Here is a 16,219-nt window from a genome sequence, read left to right on the forward strand (position 1 = left end):
GTACACAAGCAAAAGTATAGTTATCTCTCTTATTACAGAATAGACTGCAGTTGAAAATGGACACAGGCTTAAATGTTTGGAGATACAATAATCCTATAGTAGAGTACAATTTTAGAAAAAATATATGAATAACATTTAAAAATGATTTTCAGGAGATGGAATATTTTTATATGAACCAATTTTTTTCTTAATTGTAAATTTAATTTTATTAAAGGAAATTTACTATGGGTCTCTGACTTACAATTAGGTATCTGAAAATCTTCTCCCTACCTTTACTAAAAGATTGCAACCAGGATAATGATATGTGATGGGTAGATTTAAACCACAAACACTTAATTTCCTCTTATTATTATATATATGGCATATTACTGTATCAAATCCTATGAAATAACAGGCTTCACTAAGAAAGTATTTTTCTGGCGAGCTCTCTCTTCAGAGCCCCCTTAATCTCATTGTTCCTGAGGCTGTAGATGAGGGGGTTCAGCATGGGGATCCCCACCATGTAGAACACAGACACCACCTTGTTCTGGTCAGTTGAGTAGCTGGACTTGGGCATCACGTAAATGAACGTGATGGTCCCATAGAACAGAGTGACTGCTGTGAGGTGGGACGTGCAGGTGGAGAAGGCCCTGTGGCGCCCCTCGGTGGAGTGCATCCTCAGGATGGTGCTGAGGATGTAGATGTAGGATCCAGCTATGACAGTCACTGTGACCACAATGATGGAGCCAGCGGTAAACGAGGGGACAACTGCAGGGATACTGATGTCAGAACAGGAGAGCTCAACCAAAGGAGCAAAATCACAGAAAAAATGATTGACTTGATTTGGTCCACAGAAGAGTAAAAAATAGAACGAAATAGTAAAGGAGGAAGCATCGAAAAAACCACCTATGTAAGCCACTATGAGTAACTGGACACAGACTTGTGTGGACATTTTGGTGGAATAAAGCAGTGGGCTGCAGATTGCTATGAAGTGATCATATGCCATGGCAGCCAGAAGGATGCACTCAGTTGACCCGAAGAAAACAGCTGAACCAAGCTGGATGGTGCAGCCAGGGTAGGAGATGGTATTTTTCTCCACCAGGAAGTTTACAAGCATATTGGGTGTAACAGAAGATGAATAGCCCACATCAGCAAGGGCCAAGTGGCTCAAGAAAAAATACATAGGATGATGGAGCTGAGAAGAGATTCTGATAAGAATGATTGTGCTGAGATTCCCACATATGGTCACCAGGTAGATACAGAGGGTGATCATGAAGAGGATGATTCGAAGGACTGGGTCATTTGTTAAGCCCAGTAAAATGAAGCCTGTCATTGCAGTATCATTCCTCTGCCCCAGGGAATCCATGAAATAAGGTAGCTGCTACCAAAATGAACCTAGATGAAACAATTTGTTACAGAAGTTGTAAATTTGATAATTTCATTTTCTTTAGTACAGATATAGGGTGTGATTATAAATAAAGATATTCAAGAATCAGTGCATATTTACATGCAGCTGTGAGACTATCTGTATTTTTTTAAATTATTTTCAGCAGAATTACTGGAAAACTTTCTTGAAATAATGTCTTTTACCTTTTGTATCATATTGTGTCCAAAATGCACTTAAAGTGGATTTAAACTCATAGAACAAATATCACAAATGAGATTTAAAAAATCAATGAGTATAATTAAAAAATTAGAAAAGAAATGTGTGGGGTTTTGTAATAGAGATTTGATTAGTAGCTAAATTTTATTATATGCTTACTAAATTATAAGCATCAGTTTAAGCATTTTATATTTATATGCTTATAATTTAGTATGTGTGTATATATAGTCTATGCTTATAATTTAGTCTGGTATTTAGTATATATATAGTGGGTGTTTATAGTCTATTTTTCATAAAATATTAATTTTTGTTATTTTATAGGTGAGTAAACTGAATCTGAGGAGGTTATATAAGTTGTACAAGATCATATAGCAATTGATAGAATCAAAATATGAAGTCCAAAAAAATCTGACTACCTATTTCATATAGTAACCACACAATAAATAATACTGACTACAAAGTCCAATACACCTGGCAATGAGTGTATAACAGATTATCCTTTAAGCCTTCTGGCAGTTATGTATATCTCTTTTATACATAGTTATGTATTTCTAGTCAGTTATGTATTTCACAATATTTATCCCTTAAAATTTTTTTAAAGGAGAAATAAAAATGTTCTTGATACTATAACAGAAACCAATTTTAAATTAGGGTTGTGGATTTTTTTAATTAAAAAGATTATTAGGTAGTTTGAAATATTGATGTAATCACTATGCAAAAAGCATGATTGATATAAGTACATAATTAAAATACATTTATTCAAACAAACCAGATTGCTTCCTACTTTAACAATGTTTTCTAGTTGGACTTTTATAGAATGAAATATTTTCAACATAATCTATAACTGAATAAAGTATGGTTCAAAATCTTAAGAATGATCACCTAGTTAGTGGTCCTCATTTCTGAAACTGCTCACTTAAGTCCTGAGCTTTACGTGATGTGATATTCTCTTGAAGCTAAAGCAACAGATCCATAAACAAAATAATTCTTTTTACAAAAATAGATATAATATCTTTCGATTTTTTAATCTTCAACTGAAATCTTTAAACACCAGCAAATGCCCAAACATCTCTAGAGTAAATTTATTAGCATTATGTTGGAGTGCTGAGTTTGGAGAGTGTTGAAAGGCCATATGAGTTTCCTTGTTATAGATCAGGAACAAAGGATCCTTGTTATGGACTATGCTTGAAACTGACTACACTTGAAATTGATGGCGGAAACAGCTCTGCAGCTAACATTACCTATTAGTTGCTTGATTAAAACTGCCCTGTTCCCCAACTCTAACTTGTGAATTCAGAGACAACTTTAGGGAGTAGAACGTTCTCAAATAGTAAATGAAAATCAGTACAACAGATTCATTAACAAAAGCTAAAATCTTACCTCCTGGAATAAGAATTCATCTTTCTGTAACAAATCATGGTGATTGTGATTATAAAGCTATCTTTAATTTTTGTTTGCCTTTGGGGGTAAATCTCTGAAGAATCTAGATTCAAATGTGAATTCAAAAGCAACGTTGAAATGTCATTATGTTTCATAGTGAATACTGAACAGTTCAATTCATACACCAAAGCAACTACTATTTCAAGAGTCTTTCAATTCTCAAGTGGTCAGTTTATTCTTTTGCTTCTATTGAGATGTTTATACATACTTGTATAACCTTCATTTAATAATTTACTAGAAAGTACAATACAATAAATTGTCTTGGAGATAAATACTGGTTCCAGATTTTCTTTGATATTTCCAATTAAGAAATAGTACTAAATTTCAGGTATAAAAAGATAATTTTAGATTTATCCATTCAATATATGTTTTTAATAAGTAATCTATATTGATATTTATAAGACATGCTATTAATTACTTTGGGATAATATGTTGTAGAATATGATGAAAGTTGAATTTTAACTAAAAAAAAATTGAACATGTGTATTAATTATCATATCAAAAGTAAAAAAGCAAAAAAGATGATAACGATAACCATCTAGAAAGACGGTAACGATAACCCTGTATGCGAGACAGCAAAAGAGACACAGATGTATAAAACAGTCTTTTGGACTCTGTGGCAGAGGGAGAGGGTGGGATGATTTGGGAGAATGGCACTGAAACATGTATAATATCATATAAGAAACAAATCACCAGTCCAGGTTTGATGCAGGATACAGGATGCTTGGGGCTGGTGTACTGGGATGACCCAGAGGGATGGTATGGAGAGAGAGGTGGGAGGGGGGTTCAGGATGGGGAACACGTGTACACCCGTGGTGGATTCATGTTGATGTATGGCAAAACCAATACAGTATTGTAAAAACTAAATAAATTAATTAATTTAAAAAAACAAGTCCTTTAGAGAACTACAAAGTAAAGGGATGACTTTCAGATAAGAAATACTCTCTCACTATCAGTAACCTTAAAGCAATCCCTTTCTGAGTAGTACCTTTTGAGTAGATGGAGAGTAGTACAATACAGGTATTTTCAACCCTAATATTCAATCCCAAAGTAACTCTCCTGCTAATTCTAAATCTGTTATCTCCTATATCAGCCTCTGAGGCTTCGTTTTTGAGGAACTGGGATTTGCCATCAATGAAATGATAAGAACAATCAATCATTCAGGGCTCACTTTTGCTAAGAACTGCATTTAACAATTTTCACATATTTAATTCTCATGACAATTTTATGATGTAGGTACTTTTATTATTCTCATTTATCAGATGAGAGAACTGAAACTGATGAACTCAAGCAACTTGTACTGGATGGTTCTGACTCATATTGATAGTTTCCCACTTTCAGTGCTACTGACTAACAGCTTCACTTTAATGCTTGCTCCATTCCTTCTCAGAAACCCAAGACCTTCTAGGAAGGCATTAGCAGTCTGCTCAGTCCAAAAGCAAGTGCATCCCAGATATGGAAAAAGCTATGGCCCCAGGGGCAACTGGGGATTGTAGAATATGATGGAAAGTTCAGTACATAGACATTCTTCTCCTGTTCCTTATATGCTAATTTCTAAAAGAGAATCTCTGGGCTTTGCACACATCCCTAGCAATCAAGCCACTGTTGCCATAGCAGGACCTTTGTAATACAAGCAGGAAGAGCAAGACCTCAAGAAAAGAATGGAAGTGTCTGATTTTCAAAAATGAATGAAGAGAATCTAAAATGAGAAACATTGGTTTAATATAAAAAATATTGTATTCCTCTTCAGTTCAGTTCGGTTCAGTCACTCAGTCGTGTCTGACTCTTTGCAACCCCATGAATCGCAGCACGCCAGGCCTCCCTGTCCATCACCAACTCCCGGAGTTCACTCAGACTCATGTCCATCGAGTCAGTGATGCCATCCAGCCATCTCATCCTCAGTCGTCCCCTTCTCCTCCTGCACCCAATCCCTCCCAGCATCAGGGTCTTTTCCAATGAGTCAACACTTCACATGAGGTGGCCAAAGTACTGGAGTTTCAGCTTTAGCATCAGTCCTTCCAAAGAAATCCCAGGGCTGATCCCCTTCAGAATGGCCCGGTTGGATCTCCTTGCAGTCCAAGGGACTCTCAAGAATCTTCTCCAGCACCACAGTTCAAAAGCATAAATTCTTTGGCGCTCACCCTTCTTCACAGTCCAACTCTCACATCCATACATGACCACTGGAAAAACCATAGCCTTGACTAGACGGACCTTAGTCGGCAAAGTAATGTCTCTGCTTTTGAATATGCTGTCTAGGTTGGTCATAGCTTTCCTTCCAAGGAGTAAGCGTCTTTTAATTTCATGGCTGCAGTCACCATCTGCAGTGATTTTGGCGCCCAAAAATATAAAGTCTGCCACTGTTTCCACTGTTTCCCCATCTATTTTCCATGAAGTGATGGGGTCAGATGCCAGGATCTTCGTTTTCTGAATGTTGAGCTTTAAGCCAACTTTTTCACTCTCCTCTTTCACTTTCATCAAGAGGCTTTTTAGTTCCTCTTCACTTTCTGCCATAAGGGTGGTGTCATCTGCATATCTGAGGTTCTTGATATTTCTCTCGGCAATCTTGATTCCACCTTGTGTTTCTTCCAGTCCAGTGTTTCTCATGATGTACTCTGCATATAAGTTAAATAAGCAGGGTGACAGTATACAGCCTTGACGTACTCCTTTTCCTATCTGGAACCAGTGTGTTTTTCCACGTCCAGTTCTAACTGTTGCTTCCTGACCTGCATATACGTTTCTCAGAGGCAGGTTAGGTGGTCTGGTATTCCCATCTCTTTCAGAATTTTCCACAGTTTATTGTGATCCACACAGCCAAAGGCTTTGGCATAGTCAATAAAGCAGAAATAGATGTTTTTCTGGAACTCTTCCTTTTTAATTCCTTTAAAATACATAAAACTTACCAAAACAAAAAAAAGTAATATTGTCAAGTGGAGTCTTTATGAATAGAGACATAAGACATATGTCTGACAAGTATAACATAAAGGTGGAAGGAGGAAAATCAGCATATAAGATAGCAGGATCTCCATATTTTGTGTGAATTACTACATTATTGGGGCATCCCTGGTGGCTCAGAAGGTAAAGAATCTGCCTGCAATGCAGGAGACTAAGGTCCTAAGTAAACTGAATTTAGTTTACATATATTTGACAACTGAATTTGGCAACATGTATTCTTATCCTGAGAATAACCCCTAAGCAGCATAATGCAAGAAGTATGCCAAAATGCCAATGGAAAGATTTAAGTGAAATTTTTGTAATTCAAACAACCCAAATGAAAGCAGGAAAGGAGAAGAGAAGAATATCAGCACTAACAGTAATACTGATATTGAGCATCTGTGAAAATCTTTCAGCTAACATCATTCTTAATGGTAAAAGATTAAATGACTATCACCTACACTTGGGAAAAAAAAAGGAGGTTCACCATCACTACTGTTATTCAGCATTATACTGGAGGTCCCAGCTATTTATAAAAGACAACACAAAATTTAAAAAGTATATAGTTGAAACAGGAATAAGTGAAACTGCCTCCATTTGTAGATGTGTTCATGCAGAACATTCTAAGAAATCTATAAAACATGTACTATAACTCATTTAGTAAGATCAGAGGATAACATTCTTTTTTTTGATAACATTCTTAATATATAAAATACATTTTATTTTTGTATACTCCAACACACAATGGAAAGATTAAAATAAATATGTATTTCATAAAACATGTTAAAAACCATAGTATTTAGGAATAAATTTATGGAAAGCTATACAACATGTCTTCACTAAAAGTTATAGAACAGCTGAGAGAAAGAAAAGATATAAATAATGGAGTGAGATATACCATGTTCATGATTGGAAGACACAATAAAATAAATAATAAAGTAATTAAAAAAAATACGGTGACAGTTTTCCAAAACTTGATGCATGCATTCAATGAATATGGGTCAAAATTCTAGAAGGACTGTTTGTATAAATAGACAAGCTGATTCTATGTGTGTGAACTAAACAGATTAGTGAAAGTATTTTTTTTTTAAATGAAGACAGTGTCTCTAAAACAGGACCTTAAACTGTAATTCATATGTGAGTGATTTACTGAGGAATGAGCTCAGAGGAAAACTGTAAGGAGAGGGAGAGGCAGGTCAGGCATGGGGAGAAGCTGGATAAAGATGCGGGTTCTACTGAAGTGCAGCTTCAGTCTGAAACCATAGGAGCACTGAACCATGAATGATACAACAGAGTTGTCCTACCATGTGACAACAGGGTGTTTTTGTCATTGTTGCTTTTAAATACTATATCATTATTTGTTGGCCATGGAGCACCATGGGAATGAGGGCATGCACTTTCAGATATTTCGAATCAATTATATTGTTTTCAGCCACCAGTAAATCTCAGAAGAATATATTAGCAGCTGAGTCTCAAAGAAGTTGAAATGTTCACTGGCCTGGTAAGGGAGACTGGGGAAAGGCACAAAACTCTCTGCCTAGCTTCAGAAAATACCAGTTTGTTGCATTGTAGAGCTATCTGGATTGCAATACTACATCTGCTAGCATTGAGGTTCTGTGTCCAGTGGAGGTCATCCAAAGTGTCTCTCCTCACAGAACTCATGCTTAATGACTGCAATTTCTCTCTTTGTTTTTATGCATCATTCAAGCAAGGGGCTTCTTAAAAATGACGTAGCATTTATGCGGAACCTTAAAAAGAGTGGGCAAGAGTTTGGATGATTCAAATCAGAAGAAGCTTTTTTTTCTTTGACAGAACAGTATAAAATGAGAAAAGAGCAAATATTAAGCAGAAGATAGCATGTTCACTGGTTTGTATCAAGTGTTGGATTGTTATTGGAGATAAGACTTAGTAGCACATTAGGTAGATGGTAGTACAGATGATGAAGACCTTAAAGGCCAAGCTGATGGGAGAGGCAATTAGGAGCCATTTGTAGATTTTATAAATGCCAGTACATAACTCGGAGAAGGCAATGGCAACCCACTCCAGTACTCTTGCCTGGAAAATCCCATGGGCGGAGGAGCCTGGTAGGCTGCAGTCCATGGGGTCGCGAAGAGTTGGACACGACTGAGGGACTTCACTTTCATTTTACTTGCATGCACTGGAGAAGGAAATGGCAACCCACTCCAGTGTTCTTGCCTGGAGAATCCCAGGGACGGGGCAGCCTGGTGGGCTGCTGTCTGTGGGGTCACACAGAGTCGGACATGACTGAAGCGACTTAGCAGCAGCAGTACAGTAACTGGGGATTTATATGAAATGAAATTTTCCTTCACAGCCAGGTCTTCTATAGAATAGTTGCCTCTAAGGGAGAAGTCATAGTGTTTATGCTGTGTGTTAATCTTATATTTTGTTGTTGTTCAGTCTCTAAATCATGTCTGACTCTTTGTGACCTTGTGGACTACAGCACACCAGGCTTCCCTGTTTCTCACTCTCTCTCAGAGTTTGCTCAAACTCATATCCATTGAGTCGGTGATGCCATGCAACCATCTCATCCTCTGTTGCCCCCTTCTCTTCCTGCCCTCAGTATTTCTCAGCATCAGGGTTTTTTCCAACGTCTGGTCTTCACATCAGGTGGCCAAAGTATTGGAGCTTCAGCTTCAGCATCAGTTCTTCTAATGAATATTCAGGGTTGATTTCCTTTAGGATTGATTGGTTTGATCTCCTTGCTGTCCAGGGGACTCTCTAGAGTCTTCTCCAGCACAATTCAAAAGCATCACTTCTTCAGCACTCAGTCTTCTATATGGTCCAACTCTCATCGTACATGACAACTGTAAAAACAGTTTTGACTATACAGACATTTGTCAGCAAAGTGATGTCTCTGCTTTTTAATACACTGTCTAGGTTTGTCACAGCTTTTATTCCAAGGAGCAAGCGTCTTAATTTCATGGCTGCAGTCACCATCTCCAGTGGTTTTGGAGCCCAAGAAAATAGTCTGTCACTGTTTCCATTTTTTTTCCTCATCTATTTGCCATGAAGTGATGGAACCAGATGCCATGACCTTTGTTTTTTGAATGTTGAGTTTCAAACCAGGTTTTTCTCTCCTCTTTCACTTTAATCAACAGGCTCTTTAGTTCTTCATTTTCTGCCTTAAGGGTGGTGTCATCTGCATATCTGAGGTTATTGATATTTCTCCAGCAATCTTGATTCCAGCTTGTGCTTCATCCAGCTCAGCATTTCACTCGATGTACTTTGCATGTAAGTTAAATTAGCAGGGTGACAGCATACAGACTTTAGGTACTCCTTTCCCAATTTTGAATGAGTCTGTTTTTCCAGGTCCAGTTCTAACTATTGCTTCTTGACTTGCATACTAGTTTCTCAGGAGGGAAGTAAGGTGGTTTGGTGTTCCCATCTCTTTAAGCATTTTCTACAGTTTGATGTGATCCAGAAAAAAATCTTCTTTTTACTAATCTTCTTTTGAATGATTCTCCAGGAAATAACTTCTCATGGCATGCCATTCCAGTTGACCTGTGTATAGGGTAGTGGAGTTTTTAGGGACTTGGCAAATTTTCAGAATTATAAAAGAAATGGTATTGTGCAGTAAGTAAAATATGCCTGAGGGGATCATCTAAATCCCTAGGTTTATTTTTAGTAACTTGTTTCCATCACTTTGTTCTTCAGAATTGTAAGTATAAACATCATTACACTTATGTAGAACAGGATTTTAAAACATTTTTGGAGGACAACACATTGGGATCACAGAGCACAAGACTCCTGGTATCTAAAACAGTAGTCTAAGATAATGGTCTCCTGTGGCCAGAGGACTCTCATTAAAATCTTTATGGTACTGAGCTCCATCCTTAAGGAATGGAGAAGATACTACCTTTTGTGTTAAGGAGACTAATTTCAGAGGGACTCATCACAGGCATTCAAAAGGAAAAATTGCTTTAAAAATTATCCCTGAAATATGAAATATTTGAAATCACAGAAAGTATTGCAGAAAGCCACATCTGAGATATGAGACTGTAAGTTCTTCCTCTAGCTTACTACTTCATGAATTTAAGAGACTAGAAGGTGTTTTTCCTTCTGTAGAACATGGACATTATAGGATTTTTTTCTCTTTACAGTGATCATTCTGTATCTTCTAATAATCAAGTACTGGTAGATACTAATAGCCTGTTGAAAAATATTAAAATATGGGTATAGACAATCTAGGAAGTAAGAATGTTGAAAGTTCCCTATACCTGGAGAGTTGGAACCCAGGAAACAGTACTGGGGAAGCTTTGAAGAACTTCATAGTTCTGAATAGGATGCTGAATTCAAAGCAAAATCCAGATTAATAAAGAGAGTAGTGCTTGGGAAAAACAAACAGAAGGGATGAAAATATGTTACAGATTTTCTTCTTTCCAGTTCCTGCCAGGGCAATTGGGAAAAATGAACATAGTATCATACTGACATAATCTTCTATCATTACTGTACTAGAATTGTATGGGGAAAAGCCAAGAATTTGAAAAGAAGCATACAAGTCAAAAGTTCTTAACAGTAACTAGTGAGAAAGACTATACAGAGGACATGTACACTCATATGCCAGAGATTTCTCTTCTTGGAGAGCCCTGCTAAGAACTTGTGGTAGATATGGGTAGAGATGTACGATTTTGACAAAGCTACCCTGGAGAGTTCAATTTGCCCCTTAGTAGATGGCCACTGTTGTAGTTCAAGTATGATTTGATTTTACAGCAATTGGGGTAGCACCTGACATGAGAAAATGCTAGTCTCATTCTCTTAGACTCTAAGCAACCACTCTTGGCATTTTCATAAGTTTGTTAGTTTTTTCCACCATCTTTATTTCAATTAAGAGAGCATGTAGAAAACTTCTATGCATGCATTCACATTGCTAGGTGACAAGATTCTTAAAACTTTTCTGGGAGCAGCCAATAACTTTAGTATGTGTGCACACAAAATACATTTTATTTATACATTTAAAGTGGATTATAGAGGAATTAGTAAATGAGCAATATGAAAATAATGAATGGCCTTCCGGAGAGGATAAAATTTCAATTTTTCCCATAGTCACTGAAATTACTCAAAAACCTACATTCACTAGATTTTAAACTGGTCTCTGCCTGTCTTAGTGTAGGAGGAAGGAGGAAATTAAAGAAAACAAAATTTCATCTTAATAAAATGACATGTGAATCTAGTAGAAATGACTAACACAGCCAGGAGTTTTAGGTAGGCTTCTGTGGGAAAGTGCCATTGGAACTGTATTTTCAAGAGTGTTAGCCCTCTATCAGGCAGGAAAGTTCAGGAAGGATATTGCAGCTTAGAGAAAATAATGTGTGAAAATCAGAAGCCTTGAAGGACATGTGATATTTGAGAAATGGGAATGTTCCCCATCTAGGGCAACAGGAGATGTGTTTGGACAGGATAAGGCCTTGAATGCCATGCTAGGGCACTTGCAATGAGGGTAGGCCTTATAATCAAATAGCCACATAAATGGGCCTCCAGATAGTCACTGCCTTGCTGTGTAAATGTACACTTACCAGCTGTATTGCCTTTGGCAAACTAACTCTCTAAGCTATCCTTTCTTCACCAGAAATATGGTCATATTAATAGCATTTATCTCTTAGGATAGCGAAGAGGATGTATGAGATAGCATCACCAACTCAACGGACAGGAATTTAAAGAAACTCTGGGAGATAGTGGAGGCCAGAGGAGCCTGGTGTGCTGCAGTCCATTGGGTGGCAAAGAGGCAAACATGACTTAGCAACTGAACAACAGCAATAACTGAAGTGTGCAATGAAGTTTAGAAGTTATTAAAATTGTCTCGTTTGTAAGAAAAGGATATATGAAACATGTTGAAAATGAGGAGATGTATAGCATAATCACATATTTGATAGAGAAAATGTGGTAGGTGCTGAATGATAGAGCTAGAAGATGGAAAAAGTAGAGACTGGCAAAAAAAAAAAAAAAAGAAACACATGAGTGATGGAATAGAAAGAAAACATTTTTTAGTTAGGATCCTGGAATCTAGAAAATGTGGATAAAAAGAGAAGGTGAGGAATCAAAGTCATTCAAGTTAGGGCCCGAAAACTTAGTAAAAGTCTAATAGAAGTAAAATAGGGGAGGGGAAACTGAGGCAGAGGGAACACCATGTGCAAAGGTGCAGTAGCAGTATGGATCATGATGTGTTTGGGAAATAGAGGGCACTATGGTCTGGTTTGAGTGTAGGGTAGGTAGATGGATGTGGCAGAAACTGGGCCAGGAGCAGTACCTAGGGATCCATTTGTGATGAGCATCAAATAGCATGTTGGGGTATTTGGATTTCCTTCTCTAAGGGACTTCCCTGGTGGCTCAGATGGTAAAGTGTCTGTCTACAATGCAGGAGACCCGGGTTCAATCCCTGGGTTGGGAAGATCCCCTGGAGAAGGAAATGGCAATCCACTCCAGTACTATTGCCTGGAAAATCTCATGGACAGAGGAGCCTGGAAGGCTACAGTCCATGGGGTCGCAAAGAGTCGGATACGACTGAGGGACTTCACTTCACTATAAGGAATATGCATCTATTCACTGCTTTTGACACTATTAGTGATATATTCATAGCAACCCACTCCAGTACTCTTGCCTGGAGAATCCCAAGGATGGAGGAGCCTAGTAGGCTGCTGTCTATGGGGTCACACAGAGTCAGACACGACTGAAGCAACCTAGCAGCAGCAGCAGTGATATATTCTATATTTGGAAATCTAACAGCAAGTCACAATATGGTAAATAAAATGAAAACACAGGGAACTTGTGACAAATAGCCAACTAAGGGAGCACCATATACACTCTTGTGGGATAGGTCCAGGAAAATAGCAGGGGTAATTTTTTTTAAAAGATGATAAACATGTTGGCAAACAAGTCGTCTGGAATTATGAAAATGGAGAAGGAGTAAAAAATGGAATCTTATGGTAGCTCTCTGATGTCGGTAACTAACTCAAATAGGAAGTACGGGAGGGAACTCTTACATGTATGGGAAATGTGGCCAATTCTGGCCTGAAAATCTTACATTCAATACTTTGAGGACATTTTGGCCTGGAAATGTGCCAAAGGAAATTGGAGCTTTCTATATGATAGAAGTCAGAATTGGAGAGTCATACAAGGTAAGTGATAGCGAAAGCAATAAGAATTGAAAAAGTTTCCTTTAGAGGTAAATAGACAAAAACCTTCAGAGGAGAGTGGAGTGGTCACAAAGACAAGCCATTTGGGTCTAGGAAGATTGCTTGGGTAGATGAGTTTCCCACCTTAGAGTCCTTGAATTGGTTGTGAACCATGCAGTTAATGCTCTCTCCCCTAATCTTTACCTGCTGGTTACTTATTGCCATTCTGTTCTCCATTTAAGCATGTTACCTCCTCAGAGAGGGTGTCCCAGACTCCACAAACCAAAGTAGCCATTCACTCTCACATCACAGAGATCCTATGTGTCTGGTTACATTTTGTGTTTCTTATGTATAACATTGTCTAGCCCATTGTATTCATTTAGTCAATATGTGTTGAACAAATGCATGACTTCCATAATCACTTAACCACTCTATAATTCACTTGATCTTTTATAAAATCAGAATGAAAAATTCCAAACACAGAGATTTGTGAGCACCACATGAAGTAGCTTTCTCTCTGTCTCATGTCTGACACATTATGGGTAATAGGTGGGTGCTGGTCACCTAGCCTGTATCCTCTTGTATTCTATCCCCATAACTACAGTGCAAAAATGAAATGGTAACTCTTCAAATGGCAAAATATGTGTTAGTCCTATAGAATAATTTATAGCTAGTGTTTCTCTATTTCTCTTGTACCCTTCTTTTTCCACCACTGATTTGTTACTATTTTTCTTCTCCATTCCCTTTAACAATGACTGAAGTTAAAAATCAAAATTCTATGGACAGTTTTCATGTCACATTTCTCCCCTTACCTCTTATGAGATCAAATGTTTAATGAAAAATTGAAATAGAAATATTATTTGCCAAATTGATCTGAAGAATTTGAATTTATTCCATTCAGGTCTGCACTTCCAAGCAGACCACATAACAAGTACATCTGCTAGAAAATGTCCTGGAGGTTTTGCTAAAAGAGTCAAAATTTGATTAGAACATTATTACCAGAATATGCCACTCTAAATGAGACAGTGCCTTCAAAATCATTTTGACTCCAAGCTGGTCCATTAATATTATGTTGGGCATCTGGAAAAGAACTTCACTGAGAAATTAAGAAGTCTGAAAATTATTGTGTCTTAAGAACTAATGATATATATCTCAAGCTCCAAATGTTAGTGTGGTTAGAAACTCTGCAGAAATTACAACATGCTAAATTCATTTATGTGGTCTGATCATTGTCATATTGTCACTTTTAGTGCGCTGATGAAAAGATTCTTTGAAGGGGAAGTCAGAGGTTTTTTGGATAATTTCACTCATCTCCCTAATTCTTTAAAAGTTTAATATTTATTTTAAGTGATTTCAATGATTGGATTATTTTATTCATTCAGCCAATAGTTTATGAAGCACCTGTGAGTACCAGGTTAACGTTATATCTCAAGAAGCATTGAATACAATCAATAAATCCTGTGGATGAGAACAAAGAAATTTTATTCATATTTTCCTCTTACATGCAGATATAGTTTGGAAAAGAGAGATTAGAATGGCTTTGTGAGTATAATCCAAGAAGATATTTGGGCTCACTCTATGTCATTAATACAGAATCCCGTACTAGAATCATTCTCACTACTCTACTTTCTGAACTTGACTTCAGTCAACTGCCTTTAGAATCACTGTCTCAGGCTCTCTCATGCCTTGAAGTTCAGGTTCCCTTGATTGCAGTCTAGGTGACATCAGTCCATAAGGATAGTTTATACTCATCTCAGAGTCTTCATCTCAATAACCCTCCACCTTTGAAAGAGAGTTGCTACGTGCACCAGGAGGATGGACAATCATACCACAGTGAGCACATTCCTTCTGTGGGGATTTTCCAGTTTCCCGGACCTGCAAGATCTCCTCTTTGTGATGGTTTTCTTCTCCCATGTGACCATCCTAGCTGCAAACGTGTCCATAATGGTGGCCATCAAGCTCAATCACCGCCTTCACATCCCCATGTACTTTTTCCTATGTGGCCTATCCTTTTCAGAAACCTGTACCACTATGGTGATCATCCCCCGCATGTTGGTGGACTTGCTATCAGACAGTAAGTCCATTTCTATTTTTGAGTGTGCCACACAGATGTTTTTCTTCTTTGGCTTGTCAGGCAATAACTGCTTCATCATGGCCGCCATGTCCTATGACCGTTACATGGCTATTCACAACCCACTGCACTACTCCATCCTCATGACCCGTAAGATCTGCTTTCAGTTAATGATGGCTGCTTGGTTGGTTTCTATGTGCATCGTCACCATTGTATTCAACTTATCTTTTTGTGACTCCAACACCATCCAGCACTTCTTTTGCGACATCTCGCCTGTGGTCTGCCTTGCTTGTGACTATACTCTGTCTTATGAAATGGCTATTTTTGTGCTTTCTGCCTTTGTATTGGTGGGCAGCTTTATTTTAATTATGATTTCCTATGTCTTCATTGGGTCCATAGTTATGAAGATGCCTTCTGCCAAGGGGAGGTATAAGGCCTTCTCAACTTGCTCCTCCCACCTCACTGTGGTGTGCATACACTATGGATTTGCTGGCTTTGTCTATTTGAGGCCCAAGAGCAGGGACTCATTCCGTGAAGTTATGCTGATGGCTGTGACATATACAGTGCTGACACCTCTGCTTAATCCCATTGTTTACAGTCTAAGAAACAAAGAAATGCAGATTGCCTTAAGAAAGATAGTGGATAGTGCAAATAGGTTCATCCTTCAGATGGTAAATAAAAGAACCCTGAACATTTAAAAATTGCAGACTGATGGAAAATAAAAATGGGAAAATTGATGCCAAAACTCAGTCACTGTGCACTGGTACTAAATCAAATCTTGGAGAAGAGTTTTAGGTGAAGAAGAAAAGAAGTGCTTTATTACTTTGCCAGGCAAAAGGGGACATAGTGGACTCATGGCCTCAAAACTGTGTGTCCCGACCAAGGGGGATTTTATAAGGAGTTTTATGGTACTGTTTCAAGGGTGAGGTTGCTGACAGGAATTAAAATGTGTACAGGGCTTGCATTCCTTTAATCTGGCCTCATTTGGTCTCCCATCGAGCTTCTGTGGTTTTCAAGGTTATCAAACTGTGACCTTCTTTCTGGAATAAATAATATGTCATCAAG

General features: G+C 37.8%; 2 protein-coding genes across 2 annotated transcripts; one reads left to right on the top strand and one right to left on the bottom strand.

Moving 5' to 3' along the window:
- Window positions 1-400: 400 nt before the first annotated feature.
- On the bottom strand, window positions 401-1,345 carry LOC120876512 (olfactory receptor 502-like). Its single transcript, XM_040258458.1, has one exon. It carries the CDS (start codon window positions 1,343-1,345, stop codon window positions 401-403), a length of 945 nt encoding a protein of 314 aa, XP_040114392.1.
- Window positions 1,346-14,898: 13,553 nt separating this feature from the next.
- Window positions 14,899-15,852, top strand: LOC120875871 (olfactory receptor 10T2-like). Its single transcript, XM_040257628.1, has one exon. The coding sequence runs from the start codon at window positions 14,899-14,901 to the stop codon at window positions 15,850-15,852; it is 954 nt and encodes a 317-aa protein (XP_040113562.1).
- Window positions 15,853-16,219: the final 367 nt, after the last annotated feature.

Source organism: Oryx dammah, unplaced genomic scaffold, assembly GCF_014754425.2.
Source record: "Oryx dammah isolate SB20612 unplaced genomic scaffold, SCBI_Odam_1.1 HiC_scaffold_17, whole genome shotgun sequence".
NCBI classification, from domain to species: domain Eukaryota; kingdom Metazoa; phylum Chordata; class Mammalia; order Artiodactyla; family Bovidae; genus Oryx; species Oryx dammah.

Bases quoted from the DNA above. Each gene is read 5' to 3' on its own strand.
- LOC120876512 (XM_040258458.1), bottom strand. From the start codon at position 1,345: ATGGATTCCCTGGGGCAGAGGAATGATACTGCAATGACAGGCTTCATT.
- LOC120875871 (XM_040257628.1), top strand. From the start codon at position 14,899: ATGGACAATCATACCACAGTGAGCACATTCCTTCTGTGGGGATTTTCC.